This window comes from Sciurus vulgaris (genome assembly GCF_902686455.1).
Source record: "Sciurus vulgaris genome assembly, chromosome: 4".
Taxonomy (NCBI): Eukaryota; Metazoa; Chordata; class Mammalia; order Rodentia; family Sciuridae; genus Sciurus; species Sciurus vulgaris.
In genome coordinates, this window is record NC_136464.1 from 80,025,796 (window position 1) to 80,043,030 (window position 17,235).

The window sequence follows — 17,235 nt, forward strand, 5'->3', positions numbered from 1 at the left end:
ACCTAACTTTCAAACTCTGCTCTGTTCCCATTTCAAAGCCTCCTATAATCAGTAATATGATCATTGTGGATGGACTCTGTTAAAAAAAAAAAAAAAAAAAAAAGATGGCAATTGGATTTCACCCTTTCCCTATCTGGAAACTCAAAAAAATTGACTCAAGAAAAAAGTTTTTGCTTTTATCCAAAGAAATTCTTGACAGGTAAAGCCAGGTTGCCCACAGAATTCCCATCACAATGAATTTCCAGTCCATACCTAATTGGATTCCTCTTTGCCACGCCATGGAGAAGGCAGCACACACAGCCCATTGTTCATCATGGATTCAAAAGACAGTTGCCAATGTCGGGAAGAGCATGAAGCTGTGGTCGGTTATCAGCTCCCAGCTTTTGATACAGTTGAATGAACGCAGCAATGTTGCAGAAAAGGAACAGGCTCGGGACTCTGACTCTTCGTGAAGTCACAATGATTTCCCAAGGCACGCAGGGAGGAGCAGAGATGTGGTTGATAAAGGACGTGGCGTGGATTGAGCAGCATGAAGGAAGCAATGGACTGCAGCTGTCTGTGTGATTTGGCAGCCACAACCATTCTGACAAATCTAAACAAATCACCCTCGCTGGCTTCCTGATACCTCCAGGAAAGTCCTGTAATGACTGCTCTGCGCTGGCCTCCCAGGCAGGGGTGAGGAAAATACGCAGATTCTGCAAGTCTGGGGGCTTTCCTGGGGCATCTGTTCAATGCAGCAGCTGCCATTCTTCCACAGATTTGACTGCTTTCTGCAAAATCCAAGTTTTCATTAACTAATCATATATTTGCAACCCTTCCCGCTGTGCCCACAGCCTGCCTGGTGGGCACCAAAGTCCCATTTCCCCCAACAGTCCCATCTGGAAGAGACCCAGAACTTGGATTTGCCCTCTGCCCACTAGCCAGCTCTCTCTTGCCCATCCCCAAGGCTTAAGGAGGAAGCATTAACAGCAGGGTGCATACATATGGCAGTCACCTGGAGGCACTTCTCCAGCCCCGAGTCCGGCAGCTTCCTTTCCCCCAACTCTCCTGCAACCCTGCTATGACAGCCATGGTTATCCAATTAGGCAAATTTTGCTAGGGGTAAGGGATGGATTCGTCCTTACCTATTCAGAAGAAGATACAAAATGGGTAGGAGGAAGAGAAATCCCTGCCCCTCAAAAGAAAACAAGATAGCGAATTTTTTTTTTTTTTAACACAGAAATTAATTTAGTGCTTAAGTGGCAGACACTGGGCTAAACGCTTTACAGACATCACAGCTTCTTGAATTCCTCACAACAACCCTATGAGGTAGGTACTAATGCTTTAGCCCCATTTTACAGATAAAAAAAACTGAGTAGTTACCTTTTAACTGAGCAGTTAAAAGACACTTTGGCTCAATGTCACAAAGCAAGTTAATGGCTGGGCCAGGATTTGAACCGGGTCTGGCAGACTCCAAAACCCAGAGCTCGAAACCAATGCCCTTTTCTGCCACCTGGCCTGGGTTTTGTTTTTTAACAGTCAAGTCATTACAAAGATGGAAAAGGGCTACTTACAGCAGAAGTACAGAGTACAATGTCCATTTGTCACAAAAAACAAATCTGTATTTTCTCTTACCATTGGACGCTTCAACAGTGAGTTAGCACAGTTCTGAAAGATGGCGTCCCATCAAACATGCACTGCGACCCTGCATCACATGGTTTTACAGTCATAAATACAAGTTACGGTACACATTCGCTACATTTTTTTAAGAATTGTTTTAAAAGTCAATGTTTTGATTAAATCAAAATTGGCTCACAGATGTTCTGTCCTCGGAAGATATCAGAAAGTGGAAATGAAGGTGTATGCAGTGGGTAGTGTCCCTCCGTGTTGTCACTCCTCACATTGTGTGCTGCAGTTCGGTGCTTCTGGCTGTGTAGTGCTCCATGTGCGTGTCTCCTGGTATGAAGTGTGCCAGTGGCCCCACTACGCCCACACTTTTGGCCTCGGGAGCGCGCCTGGTTACCCACCAGCAGGTAACTGTGTGCCTTTGAGCTGTTTGGCTGTCTGGTTTTAGGTCTGTTTTGGTTTTTTTATTTTTTTTTTTGTTGTTGTTGTTGTTGTTGTGGTTTAAGCTTTTTTTTTTTTTTTTTTGGTTTGTTTCTGATCTCCAGTTGGTGCAGATTATGTTGGCAGCCGATGACTGCAGAAAAAATAAAAATATCAAAACAGAAAAGAAAAAAAGAAGGCCCTCCCCAAACCAAAGGACTTAAAAAAGCAACCCATATGGCGAGGAATGGAGAGAGGATCCTATTGTCTTGGAGGCCCATGGAATCTACTTCAGTCTATGAAACGTTCTCCGAAAAGAGCACCGCTGGCTGGCTGGGAGAGCTCTGTTCTCTGTGTTTCCTACTTCTGTGTACATTCTTGGGTTCAAGTTTGCTTGGATTTTGACTTTTTTTTAATGTTTAATAAAAAAGCAGTGTCTGCTGCCATGTTGCGTTTCTTTCTCTCTTTGTCTCTGTCTGCCTCTGTCTCTGTGCTTGTAGCTGTTCCTTGGAGCGCGGTGTGGTGTTCTTGATGTAGTGAGCTCAAGTCTGCGGCTGTTTCTGGGGACGTGGTGGAGGCTGCATGTTCTGTTCTCTCCAGGAAGAGCTAGTGGTTTTCTACCCTGTGTGTTGGTGAGCAATGTGCAGAGGCAGAGCCGCTGAAGTATGGTTCCTGAGGGGGTGGCGAAGCACCGCCCTCACTCCAGGTTACCTCATCAGCCCTCGATTTTTGGGCCCCCGCCTTGGGGCGGCCAAAGCTGAGAGGCATCAAAACCAATGCACAGCCAGCCCCTGCCACTAGCCCCTGCCGGTCTGCACATCTTCTACTTATGTTCCTTGGAGAAGAAATGGTTGGTTGCCATGTTTCTGTTAGCAGTCATGTAATGCCATTGCCCGCTCTGGTACATTCACTTGGTCACCAATTTGCCTCTGACCTTTGGAGCAGCCAGGCCCACAGGGCCCATTGTGAGGGTCCTGGGGAGACTAGCCCACCCTGCCCACTGCTTTCCCAGCTGCAAAGGTGAGCAAAACAGGCCTCCCTAGGAGTGGGGCCTCTGGCTCCCAGCGCCTCTGCGATGTCAGCAACCAGCCTCCTCCCTCAGCCCATGGCCTAGTTCGACGAATCAGACCAAGATTTGGACGGTCTTGCTGATTTTCAGAGTGGGTGCCGCTGCTTTTCAAAGGCAATCCTCCACCTCTCCCGCCTACCATTCTTGGCAGACTAGGGGGTAGTCCATTTGGGCCCCCTGCAGAGCTGTTGAGTCCCCTATACAAATGAGGTGTGGCGTGTCCGCCCTGGTTCAATCCAGAATGTCTGACCTCCACAAGGTCAGTTTGCTCAAAGGTTCTGCTGCGAAGTCCAGCAGCCCTCATCACCTCCTCCATCTGTCATCCCCACAACCAGACCCTCTCAACAGCAGAGAGCAAGAGGACCATTCCTGGCCCAGTGGGAGTGAGAGTCAGTGACCCTAACCAGGCTCTAGAAGGAAAGCAGCAATAGCCAGCTGGGAGCTGCTACTGGTTTCTAAGTCCCTTGCCAGGCTTCATCCTCAGTGAAGCCATGATTCCCACCTGGTCCAAGCCTGGGCCTTGACTCTGCACCCTCAGCTCTTCAGAGGGCCCCAAGCAGGACCTGCGCAGGTCCCTCATTCGCCCTCTTATCACTGGGGTGTCTTTTCCAAGAACTGACCCCAAGGCCCTCCCATGCCCATAGGGAGCCCAATGGCATTACATAACCCTGAGCCCAGGTCTATGAAGTGCACTAGTCGAGTGAAGGCGAGGCAGGTGTGTTTAGAACAAAGTGGCCGTCAGGATTACCTTGTCCACTGAGGTTGGGGTTTGTGTAGTCCCAAGTATCTTGATCATTCTTAAACACATTCAAGCGTGTAGGCTTTGCATATTCAATCTTCAGAGTGCAACAGCCAGAATAGATGTCAGCCCCATTAAGCGAGGCCTTGGCCCGTTGGGCACTTTGCACAGAGTCAAATTCCACCATGGCCTGGACTCCATTCTTCCGGAAAATGACAATTCTCTGGACAGGACCACAAGGATTACAGATAGTGTAAAGAACATCCGTGGTTATGGAATATATGGGGTTCAAGATGGTAAAGAGAAGCACGCTGTTAACGCTCCGGGAGTCATCTGAGTCCCCAGGGCGAGAGATCAAAAGCAGGGTGACCAGCAATATAGATTTGGTTGTCGGCTGCGTAGTTCACTGCATTGCAAGTCCCCAACACATCTTCAAATTCTACCAGTGCTTGTCTCTTCTTAGGCATCACCACCACATAGCTGATGGGTCCAAACTCCTGCAACGCCTCCACAAGATCAGCTTCTACCACACCGTCAATCAGGCCCCTGATGTGGACAACTGGGGAGGCAGCGGTTTTGTGGGGGTCATCGTAGTTCTCCCCACCGCCGCCTCCCGCCGCCCCGGCTCCTCCACCGCCGCCGCCACCGCCTCCGTGCTGGTCGCCGGCGTTGTCAGTCTTCAGCCGTTTCGGAGCCCGGCCGCCCTCACTGCCGCCGCCGTAGTAGCGGCCACCGCCGCCTCCGCCGCCCGCCGCCGCCATCTTCACCATCGCTCCCGACCGCCTCAGCTGCTCCTCAGGCTGCTGCCTCTGCTCCAGCCGCCGACGCCGCTTCTCAAGATAGCGAATTTTTAAAACTTGCTTCTTTCTCTCAACGGCACTTCACTGAGCAGCTCTGAAGAAGGCAGTGACAGGCAAGTGTGAGGGGCCACTACAGAGACTGCTAGGTCCCTGAGGTGGGCGTGGGACCTGTAGCCCGGAGCCTGTTGGGATGCCAGGGCTGAGGAACATGGGGGAAAAGAGTGAGGGCAAATCCTGTCCCTCAGCATGACACAGTGAGAGGGGTGTGACTCAGCCAGTGCAGCCCAGGGGGACCAGTGAGCAGGACCAGAGTTCCTCCAGGAAGTCAGCTCCTGAAACCGGAACACTGGTTCAATATTGTTTAAGCGTGTCCCACAAACATTCCTGTGCTGGAAATGTCCCCAACAGGGTAAAATTGAAAGGTGGTAGAACATTGAGGTGGGGGCTGGAGGGAGGTAATTAGGTCATTGAGGGTGTCACTCTCAAAGAGAAAATTTCTTTTTAATTAGCACAATAGTACATATGTGTGGGGTACATCGTGATATTTCAATACACATACACAATGCGCTCTGATCCCAGGGTAATTAGTACGTCCATCTCCTCATAATTGCTTTCTATTTGGAGATTTTGAGTTCTTCCAGTTCTTCATAAAATGTACAGTGGTGTATAAATGTACACTGCTGTGAACTAAGACACCCTACCAGGCTCTAGAACTCTGGAACTTATTCCATGTTTCAGCACCTGTTATTTTCTTCTATACCCCTCCTCCCACTGTTCTGAACCTCTAGCAGTTACTATTCTACTTTCCTTCACCTTGAAATCAACATACTTAGCTTCTACGTATGAAAGATAACATTCAGTATTTACCCTTCTAGGTCCAACTTATTTCACTTAACACAATGTCCTCCAGTTCCATACATTTTGCCACAGTGGCAGGATTTCTTTCTTTATGGCTGAATAATAGTCCATGATGTGTGTTTGTGTGTGTACCATGTTTTCTTTACCCACTCATCCATGGATTGACAGCTAGGTTGATTTCATACGTGGCTACGGTGAACAGTGCTGCATAAACATAGCAGTGCACATTTTGTTTCCTGTGGACTTATCCCCAGATCAGGATAGTTAGATCATACAGTAGATCTATTTTCAGGATTTGGAACCTCCATAATGTTCTCCATGACAGGTACTAATTTACATTCCCACTAGCAGTGTTAAGAGTTCGCTTCTCTCTACACGCTCACCAGCATTTGTATTTTTTGCTTTCTTTGTAATAACCATTCTGACTGGGGTGAGGTAACACCTCATTTGTAGTTTTGCTTTGCATTTCAGAAGACAGTAATGTAGTTCTTGTGGGACCCCAGTTAATTTTCATGAAAGCGAGTTGTCTTAAAACATACTGCTACCCCCACCCAGCTCACACTTGACTCTCTTCTGCATGCAGCTGGTTCCCATTCCATTTCTTCATCATGTTATGACACAACCAGGGGGACACTCACCAGAGGTCAAACACCTGGGGCTGCCCAGTTTTGGACTTTCAACCTCCAAAACTATGAGCTAAATAAACCTATTTTTCTTATATAATGTACCCAACATTAAATACTCTGTTATTGCAGCAGAAAGCAAACTAATAGAGAGAAGGAAAGACAGAGCTGGGAGAAGAGGGAGCAGGGGAGAGAGAGAGAACAGAGCTTCTCTATATGGTAATTATAAGTCAGCACCATCACAGCAGAAACAACTGGGCACCTGTTAGGTTGCCATGTACATAGCAGGTGCTCAATAAAAACCTGTTGGTGGTAGAATTAAATGTAACTTCTTAGAAAAGCCTATTTACCTCAGTGAAATAAATACCTGATGAACTGAGTTGAATTTAAATAGTCAGTGGATTAGTGGTATAATTTGAGAAGCTATGGGAAAAAATGGTCCCTTGCCCCAATTGCTCTTGGAGTGGGACTGCCAGAGTGCTGGAAGTTTCCAGGTTCCTTTTCTGGGTTAATGGGGTGATCGAAACCTTGTTGAAAAGCATATATTATCTAGGAGGGATAACTGATGAAGCTACCATGTCACCCAGCAACCCAGATGGAATTCAACTCAATGGCCAGCACTGCCAGACTCACAGGGCCACCAGGGTTCTGTCCTGAGGGGCCACCACTGGCCTGGCAGAAAGCAGTATGGTGGGGAACCAGTGCTCTCTGTGGTAGATGTGGAAAGGAGTTCAGTATGAGGGTGCCATGAATTTGCCATTCCTGCCTCTTAACCTTGATTCTTTATATATATTAACCCCCACAAAGATCAGGACCCCTAAGGGAATGTCAGCTGGGATGGACATTCTGGAAGGGTACTGAACATAGGAGTTTTGACTGAAAGCAATGCCAGGGAATATGGAGCTGATGCACAGTACGAGAATACCAGGAGGCCTTGTGAGTTGGGTGGTAGGGGACTGGAAAAAGGTTAGCAATCTGACTTCCTATTTCAACCCTGTCTTTGTGAGCACAGTCTAGAGGGTACCCATACCTCTTGCTCCCTCATTACATGAATTTTTCTGGCTCTTATCAAACCTTCCTGTCAAGTTACCCTAACAACAGAGGAAAGTGAATGAATCATTCCATGGACACCCAGGAATAGTACCCACAGCTGCCATGAACAAAATATGTCTTTAAAACCCAGTTCTAACTTGAGAATTCACTTATAGTTTACATTATATCGTATGACTATTGCTTTCATGGAGAAATATTTAAATTACTATCATTTCTAGTTGAGTAATGTTATCTGCTACCACAGATCAAGCTCAAAACCTCAAGTGATTAATACTTTAGAAATTAATTTTTTGCTAACATAAAGTCTGTGTGGGTGGGTTGGTCAGTAGACAGCCTGCCCCTTGGTCTTGTGATTCCACCCTCATTAAAGAAGTCTAAGTCCTTTCAATTCAAGCAACAGATGGGGAAAGAGATCACTTCTTAATAGCCTAGACCCAGGATTGACAGCTATTCTCCCACACTCCGTGAGCAAGAACTTGTCACATAGTTCTACCAAAACATGTGGGTAGCTCATAAATCTTTACCCCCATCAGTTAATCTCAAATATGTGGGTTAAATTAATGTTCCAGAATGAGATGCTGAGTTATCCCACATCTTTACTCATCCCAAGCACAGTACATACACTCCCAAAGGCAATCTATCCCCACTTAAGAAACACATGGGCCGTTCATTTTCAAAAAGACACAATTTCCATTTGTAATGTCAATGAAAACCAATCTTAACAGACTATTCCATTTTACCTCCTCCTTTCACTACTCTCTGTTCTCTCCCTTTCAATCCAGTTGGGTGCCATCAGGATTTTGAAAGTGGGCCCAAAGCCATGTTGAATAGTGTCAGGAAATGGCTGGCTGGCTGTCCACCAAGAGACCTTCCAAAGTGGCATTATCTTAATGAATTTTTCACAGTCCATGGTCTGGCCAGAAGACTTATAGGTCCAAAAATTCAATCTTGTTGATGTTCCAAGATTTGCCTGACTTAGGAGAGTTGTTTTATACAAACTAAACTCACAAGACACCAAAACTCACCAAAAAGTCAATACCTCTATTGACAAGGGGATGTGCAAATGTCAAGAATATCAAATATTCAAAGTGTTCTACTCAGCATTCCTTCCTCCCTGAAGAAAATCTATTGAGGAGTCAAATGACAGTGGGGAAGTTCCTTGGTGAGTCTGGAACCAGAGCGTGGGTTCTTAGTTAGATGATTTGAAACCTCAATGGCATTGTGGGACCAGTCTGATGAAGATATCAGCACTGGAACATTCATCCAGTTTTTCAGGGATCTGTCTTAATTCTATGTTCACTAACTCCCTTTCCAGCCGCCATATTCTTCCTTTGAACACAGCTATACCATCAATAGAATTCCTGACAGACCTGTTCTCTGCCTTCTTCTAACACAGCAGACATTTCTTCTCTACAGGTGTACAGGGGGCCTTGTCCATTGTGTTAATTTTATAATCTAGCTCATGGAGCTTGGGAAAGGAAGAGAGGGTCAGGACACAGATACCACCCTCATCTCCACCTACATCAACTGATGTTGTCCTAGAATGAAACTTTGATTTATTTTTATTTATGTGAAAGTTTACTTGGAGTTCTCAGCAGGAAAAGATTGAATATTTGTAGGTCCTTGATTGAAAAAAATTGCTTTCCTCATTTACTGGGGCCAAGGCAGTCTCAGCAAGATGCCTACAATGCTCCCATTCAAGGTTGTAACTCAGAGCGGCTGGCAGCAAATGCACACTGAAGGATGAATCCTAATCAAAGCCAAGAGGGGCTGCCAAGATCAGTGCCAGAGAAAGCTATTGAGTTTCGGTTGCACTGAGTGAGAACTAGACTGGATGGATCAGGAAAAGGTCACCAGCCACAGTGCAAGAAACAGACTGGAAGCCAATGGCAAAGAGGGTTCAAGGAAAGTGAAATAGGGTAGAGACTTGAACAAAACCAAGGGCACCAGGGGGCACTTTTTGGGGGGATAATTGGTTCATTGAAAGCAGAAGACTATTCCAGGCAAGGTGGCACACACCTGCAATCCCAGCAACTCAGGACTGTGAATTCAAGGCCAGCCTCAGTAACTAGCAAGACCCTTTCTCAAAATTAAAAATAAAAAGGATGGGGAATATGATTCCATGGTAGAGCATCTCTGGGTTCAAATCCTAATATTGAAAAGAGAAAAAAAGAAAGCAAACTCAAGACTAAGCTAGGTACTGAGATACCTAGGGAAGCAAACTTCTCTGAGTTTACAACATCAACAGGCAATTACATGGGATGGTGAAGAAAGGGACTCAAGCATGAGAACAAGGAAGGACAAGCCACAGCCAGATTGTTCTCACATGCAACCAGTATATATAAAACCTGCTTTGTGGTTTCAGCTCTGACAGTAATTGGAAGTTTGACTTCTGCAGCTCATTTTACCTCTCTGAGCCTTGGTTTTCTCCACTCTTAAATGAGGAATTTGAAATCAGTGCTGTCTGGGTCCTCTCCTGTTGTGGTACAATGATACTGGGCCTATAAGGATTAAGCAACCCTCTGCATACACATCCGTTGATGTCCTATGCTGAAAAGATCAGCCTACTAGAAAAAGTCTGGTGGCTTTTTGGTTTTTACTTTTCAACATTTTACATACATAAAAACAGCCCTGCAACCATCTCCCAGAATAAGAAACAGAACTCTTACCAGCAACTCAGTAACTTCCCTACGTCCCTCCCTTGCACTCTCTCCACCCCCAAAGTGACTACCCTCCTAACTTCAAACAGGATGTAGGATTAGTTTTGTCTGTTTTAGAACTGTATATGAATTGAATCATGCAGTACATACTCTTTTGTATCTGGCTTTGTTTACTCAGTTATGTGTCTGGGAGACTCCCCCATGCTGTTGCATGTAGCTAGATTGGTTTTTTTTCTTGCTGCTTTATAGTGTTCCATTGTATGAATACACTACAAATGTACTTAACCATCTTGTTGTATTTGGACTTTTGAGTTCTTATTTTGGTATTATAAAGAATGTTGCTATGGAAATGCTCACACCTGTCTTTAGGGACACATTGGTAAGCCATTTTGTATTATCCATTACTGTGCAACCATTGCCACAAATTTAAAATAATTCATATTTATTATCTCACAGCTTCTGTAGGTCAGAAGTCCAAACACAGATTAGCTGAGTCATCTGCTGCAGGGTCTTCCAGAAGACTGCAATTAGGTATTGGCTGGGGCTGGATTTTCATCTGATAGCTCAACTTGGGGAGGATTTGCTTCACACAGTTGTTGGCAGAATTCGAGACTGTTAAACTGAGACTTCGGTTCCAAGCTGGCTATTGGTCAAAGTTGACCCTCATTTCCTCACCATGTAGACTCCAGTATAAAAGCAATACAGTCTGCTGATGAATAGAAGTGACAGTAATCACACAATCACTGTAGCCATATCCCATCACCATTGCTGTATTCCACCTGTTAAAAGCAGGTTGGGGGTCCCATCCGCCCTTGAAGGGAGGGAATTACACAAGAGCATGAATTCGAGGAAGTACAGAACATTAAGATCACCTTAGAGTCTGGTTGCCCCAAGTTCTGTTGGGACCATCACTGGGAATGGAACTGCCTGGTTGTAGACTCCACTTTGGGTTTGGAAACCCATTAATATTCCATTGTGGTAGTGCTGATTGACATCCTCACCAGCATCCACTCCGTGTCTTGAATTAGATTTTATACAGTTTTCTTTCTGGTATGAGTTGTCCAGTTGCTCCTGCAAAAAATGAAAAATGGCTTTCTGCACCATGAGCTATAAAGTTTAGGAGGATGCAAAATGCACACTTTTCCAAATGCAGAGTCCAAAAGGTGCTGTTCCAGTAGCACCATTGGTGCTAGTGACCATTAGGCCATGGGCTGACAGACAATGGAAACAATCTGACCTACCCACTTAATCAAAGTCCTCTGCAATTAACCACCATCTATCCAGCCACTAGATAGTGAGAGCCACTGGGAGTAAGTCTGATTGGGTCCTGAACTGTCAACCTAAAGAGGTGTTGATATACAGTAACATGAAAGGTCCCCATTGACAATCCTCTTTCACAAAAATGTACATGGTGGCCACTCATCAACTGTTTAATTAGGATACAGCAGGAGGGGTGATGCTCCAGGCATTTGCTCCCAAGTAGGTACCTCTATTTCAAAAGGAGCACAAGGTTCTAGGTGTAGGAGAATTCTGGGAGTCGGAGGGATGAAGGGGGCCAAGAGCATTTTGGGATTTCCATGAGTTTCATTGAGATTTCTGCCCAAGTGTCTCCAGCAGGGTGGGCTCCTGAAAGCCACTAAGTAGTGGTAATAACAGCCTGGGATGACAATGTGAGTGAGCTGCCTGGATATGGAAAGGTTCACAAAAGGTTTTCAAAGAAGTTTTTAGGGGACAATTGATTTGAGTAGGTTCTGCATAAAAATACTCTCCTCTGGACACCTGTGAAATGTTGACGCTAATTGGGGCTTCTGATGCTGATTGTGGAGGGGCTTCAGGGGTTGCTGTTTTTCCTCCACTGAATCCCAACTCCTTTCCCCTATTCCCTTTCATTGGGGCTGTTAGTGTATCGATGTAAAGAGTATTAAATGGAAGCGTGCTTTTGTGTGGAAGTCATTACTTTGAACACCTGTTCACTGTTGAGTTTAATTGGATTACAGCTGGTGCTGATTGTGTGTGAAGGGGGCTGCTCCTCTCACTGAGGAGTTCACTGTCAGTGGTAACAGTGGGGAAGTCAACGCTACAAAGTTCAGCTCCCACATCGTAAGGTCAAGTGCTCCACGTGCCACATGGCTAGCTGCCTCTGAGGTGCACCCTGGCAAATTTAGACAGGGGAGAAGAAAAAAAGGTGCCCACCTCTTGGGTCTCTTTTATTAAATCAGTTCAGTTCTGTACATAGAAATTCAGGGGAAGGTGTCTGATATAAATTTAGCCTCATTATTTACAAAGGAAACAAAGCAATGGCTAGTTTGCTCAGAGTAATATTCTTAGCACCATTAACTGCTCACCTATGTCCAGAGATGATAGGGGCTGAACAAACACATAAAAAGGACACTGATAATGTAGCTCCAGGGTAGGCAGATAATGGCAGATTAAGATTGCATTCCTGATTGAAGAGTAAGAAAAGAATGTCAGTAGACTTTAATAATGTGTATTTAAAAAAAAAAAAAAAAAGCTCAAGTTGTTGACTTAAAAGTACAGATGCTGACTTGCATATTTCAGTCATGCAGATGTAATTCACATTACTTATTCATTTAATATCAAAATGCTTTGAAACAATGAAACATCAAGTCTACTTTATAAAGGCTCTTGCTTCATATTAATATTAACTTCTATGATTCTCAAGATGACCCAGTGTCCCAGAGATGCCAATAACTCCTAAAAGCCATAAAACCTCCATACTGAAGATAATCTGCTGATTCTTGGTTTTGGATGCTCCATGGGTACAGCTAACAGGCTTTGTGGATGTGACGCATCTTTGGAGGAGGTGAAGCAGAAGTGCTCCTAAGAGTACTGATTCTTATGAGTAATTGTAACTGAACTCTATTCCAGGGCCTGGGGGCATGTAGCCTGGTGGTAGAGCATTTACCCAGCATGCACAAGGTCCTGGATTCTATCCCCAACACTGAAAAGAAAAACTAAATGATATTCCAGGACTCCATTTTTTCATTGTTTCAGTATTTGCACAATCCCTCTGTCCATTGAATTTTTTAAAAATCCCACTTGATCATTTTTGTTTGCCGAGACTGAGGTCTCTGTCACCATCCAACCTCAGTCCAGCAGAGAAAGTGTGGTGGAAATTTTCCCCAGAGTCAACAGCAGGCAAGACATAAAATATCAGCCTTTCCCGCTCTGAGTTCCACAGACAAGCCAGCATGGTGACACCCTGGTCTTTAGGGAAGCAGCTGCCCCTGAACTGCCTGTGGAATCCCCAGAGCCAGAATCCAGCCCAGCTTGCTGGTCTAGCTGTGGGGTCTTGGTGAGTCACTCCACCCTGTGGATAGGATCAAATGAAAAAAACATTGCAAAAATGCTGTCAACTGTGAAGAGCCTTACAAATATAGAGATGTTTATGACTCAAGAGGCAGCCTTTCAGTGTTGTTTCAGATTTTTCTGCGTGAGAAACTGTATTGCTATGAAAGGCAACAGTGAGAGATTTAAGGGCGGGAAGTGTTGGCCCTCTCTTCTGTTCTCTTTTTGATTACTTATGATTGATGATTCCTTTCAAGCAGACACCAAATACAGCTTTACTGCTGATCAATAGACGTTCTTCCTCAGTTGTTTCTGTTTTGTTCTCTACTTTTGTAAATTCTAGGGAAATAAGAATAGAGATATTGGTTCCGTAGTCTCTGTACACTTCTATATCATTGTGTGTATGTGTAATCTTAAAACAAACCTAGACAGAAACTGAGCATTCTTGGTAGTTTGTTAAAAAAAAAAAATGTGACCCCTTTAGTCCTGCCAAAGTTTGTTCTATGGACTGGGGGTCCATGGGTGTGGAAAGAAGACAGGAAGTCCCGTAGTTTAGCGGGGGGGAAAGGTGGAAAAAGCTCATACATCAAAATTAAATAGGCTTTATTCTTGCAAGACTTCCCAAAGCTATTAGTATACAAATGTTCATGGTGAGCCGCCAAGAACAAAATAGAAGATGTAGCATTTCCGAATTCTCTGACCGTGAAACAGACTATGTCCAGCATGCCATCTTGCAGGATTAGCGTTTCACAGAATGATACCCCTTGGACAGAGCATCCAAACCACTGGCTGGCATCAGAGTGACTGTCTTGGTTTACAGCTGTTCGGCAGGCAGACGTGTGCACATTGTTCTGGAAGCATAGCACACAGCAGTGAGATCTGGGGTTGCAAACATAACATAAGCTTTTTGGAAAGAAGCACAATGTGGACTTGAAATTCAGTGAGTACACACAGGCAAAGCCAGACCCACCTCACACCTAGCTTCTCTGCTTCTCTTCTGATTGGTCAGTACAGTCACCATACTGATGCTCCATTGTTCTTACCTACTGCCCTGGGATATAAAGATTGGGAGGGAAAAAGAAACCAATGATGGTAGAAACAGTCATGCAGACCATACTGTCCTGGTGAACCATGATTTGCTTTTGATTCTGGGAAGTGAGTTTGGGAAGATTCCCCAGATAGCTTACTTGACCTCAACAGAACTGTCCCTTGTATGCCACCAAATGAGCTTCATGGTTAGTCCTGCCCATTGCAGTTGGCCAAGTGCCCAACAAGGTCTGAACAGGTCCAAGTGTTTCTTCCCCAAGTTTGAGCTGTCAGACTCTCTAGGTAGGGAGTGGCAGCTCAGTCTCTTCAGAAAAGATATTTCTAGAAGATCAAGGCTCCTATGCTCCTGGTGCATTCTGAAGCACAATTAGGAATTCAGAGGAGTAAATCCACACTGAACCAGTCCCACTCCCAGTGTCTTATTCTAGGTTACAAGTAACCAGCAGGACTTTTTGATTCTACATTCCCAATCCCCAGGATTTAGAAGAGAAAGGAGCGCCCTTAGGGTAGTCGTTGACTTGACACTTTGGGGGTTTTGTTCATGGTTCAAGCAAACTCGACTTTTATACCACTACTTCCATGATAGGACTCTGGCTAGCAGATTGCAATTTTACATTCACAGTGTTGTGCTCCACTGGACTTAAAATGCAGCAACACTAGACCCTCGTTCATCCCAAAATCCCCAGCACAGAAGAGAGCTGCTGGGTGGCTGTCTCATCTACTCATCTGTGTTTCAAGTGGAAGCAAGAGAAAGGAGAAAAGATGAAGACAAAAAGGTACACATCAGGCAAGCCCACCCCCATTTATCAGGGAAAAAACAGGGTCCTCCATTTCTAGAATTCATTAGACAGGTTACCCTTACAGCTCATGGGCCAGGACTGAATACTTAGCCATCCCCTAAGTAAATAAATCCCTGCAGGAAATGGGCAAGTTTAAACTAGGCTCATAGTTGCCCTAAACAAGATAGGATTCCTTAATAAGGAAGGAGAGATGGATGAGGAGGCAAGTCAGTGGCTGGAATGTCTGATGTGGATGGAACTGAAAACACTTTTTTTGTTTTGTTTTGTTTTTGTTTTAATAATTTTTAGTTGCAATCAATCTTTACTTTGTTTATATGTGGTGCTGAGAATGGAACCCAGGCCTCCCACGTGCTAGGCAAGCGCTCTACCACTCAGCTACAACCCCAACCCCATTAATTTACTTTTATTCCTAAAAAATAGATTAGATTTTAAAAGGATGTGTTCTGGCATATCTCTTCACAGGTAAAGAGAAGACTTAATTTATCTTAGATTCTACTGAGAAACCTGCATGCTCCTCTGGCCAGTGAAAGGATCCAATTGTGGGCAGGGAAGTGGTTCTTTTTAAATAAATCATTCTGTTGTCAGAAATTGAGCACACTCCTTCATCCTTTGGGTTCCTTCATGAATCACCAGACAGCATCCCTTTCCATTTATTTGCCTGTGTTGTGTTGCAAATTAAGTTTTAAAAGGCATTTTTTTCTCAAAGAAGATTTAAAGAATAGAGTACCCCCACAACCACAACCACCCAGGATAATGAACTGTAGATGCTGTCATCCCAGGAGGGTTTAATGACAGTGTTCGATGTGTGTGTGGACAGCAGAGGCTGCCTTCAAAGTTGTCTCTGTGAATGGGCTTCAAGATGTTTTGACTAATATCTGTTACAAGGAAACTCACTATTAATTGCATATTGTCATAGCTCTTAGTCCAACATAAGTGTTAGCCCAACAAAGCCTTCTCTCCTTGGGAGAAGAGAACAGGAACACAGTTTAATTTTTTTGCATTGGGTAAATGCTTTCTCCAAGTCCTTCTCCATTCCTTAAGTTTTCTCGGAGAAAATCAAGTTGAGGGAAGTCGCCCTGTCTGTGTGACGTCAGCTGTAAGACACCCCTATCCCAGCATCCCATGCCTTTGAAAGCCCAGCAGCCTTTCTCAATGAGGGACACAGAGGCATTAGAGCTTTGGAGGCCCCACGTCGCTCAGATGACGATGTGGGATGCTTCCAGACACCCCTCAGCCCTATGCTCTCTTGTATCCCTATGTAACCTGATGCGGGAGAAAATGTGATTTGGAGACAGGCTGATGGGGAATGAGTCAATGTGAGAAAGAAAGAGCAAAAGTAAGGTGGAAGTGTTTACATTTTTAGTTGGAGAGATAGTAACTATTAACTCCAAAAGACATTTTAGTCCATCCTGGACAAATATAGGGAATTGAACCAACTGGACTCCAATCCATTCCCTACTCCCCCACAAATTGATCTCTTTAAAACACAGACTTAATCATACCCATCCCCTCCTTATGCACCTCCAAAGGCTCCCATTACCCTCAAGATGAAACCCATACCTCTCAGCCTGGCACAGTCTTCACAGACAGGTCCAGCCTCCTCTTCCAGCCTGTCTCCACCATGACTCCTCCTCTTTCCCCTCCCACCACCACACTGGAGCCACAGTAGGCTGCTCGCTGTCCCCACAGCCAGTGCACTTCATGCCTTCTGACCTTGGCTATGGGACTCCCTCTCCCTAGGATGCTTCCTCTTCCTTTTGCCTAAGTTCGTGTTCATCCTTCAGGACCAATTTAAATGTCATCTGCTTGGGCTGGGGATATAGCTCAGTTGGTAGAGTGTTTGCCTCGCAAGCAAGCACAAGGCCCTGGGTTCAATCCCCAGTACTGAAAAAAAAAAAAAAAAAAAAAAAAAAGTCATCTCCTATGTATTGCCTCTGGCAGGATTCATCTTGCCTCCTCTGGGCTCTGTGCCCTTCGCCCCTACCTCAACTACAACACTGAAAACACAAAAATCGTCACATTTTTGTGTCCTCAGTTAGATTATGAGTGATCATTTCAGCAGTAATTGTTCTATTGACTGCTATCATCCCAGCAGCTAGTATAAGCAGAAGAAAAGTACGGTGTGTTCAAAGATTCAGATATCCTGGCAAAGAACATTCTTTTGTTGTTCTCCTTCGATTTCCCTCCAGGTCATTTCCATAGATTCCAAGCTCTCATTGAACAATTTTTCTTCTCAAAAATAAGAAGTCCTC

At 44.8% G+C, this 17,235-nt stretch overlaps 2 protein-coding genes across 1 annotated transcript; one reads left to right on the forward strand and one right to left on the reverse strand.

Annotated features, from left to right (window-relative positions):
- The window catches only part of LOC306660181 (protein prenyltransferase alpha subunit repeat-containing protein 1-like), a 631,547-nt gene that overhangs the window by 464,181 nt on the left and 150,131 nt on the right, over positions 1 to 17,235 (forward strand).
- LOC306658932 (heterogeneous nuclear ribonucleoprotein L-like) lies at positions 1,228 to 4,603 on the reverse strand (the record flags this gene model as incomplete). The annotated part of the gene is made up of 3 exons (XM_079136218.1): positions 1,228 to 1,684; positions 3,843 to 4,227; positions 4,277 to 4,603. 3 exons carry the CDS (start codon positions 4,601 to 4,603, stop codon positions 1,626 to 1,628), a joined length of 771 nt encoding a protein of 256 aa, XP_078992344.1. The 3' UTR covers positions 1,228 to 1,625.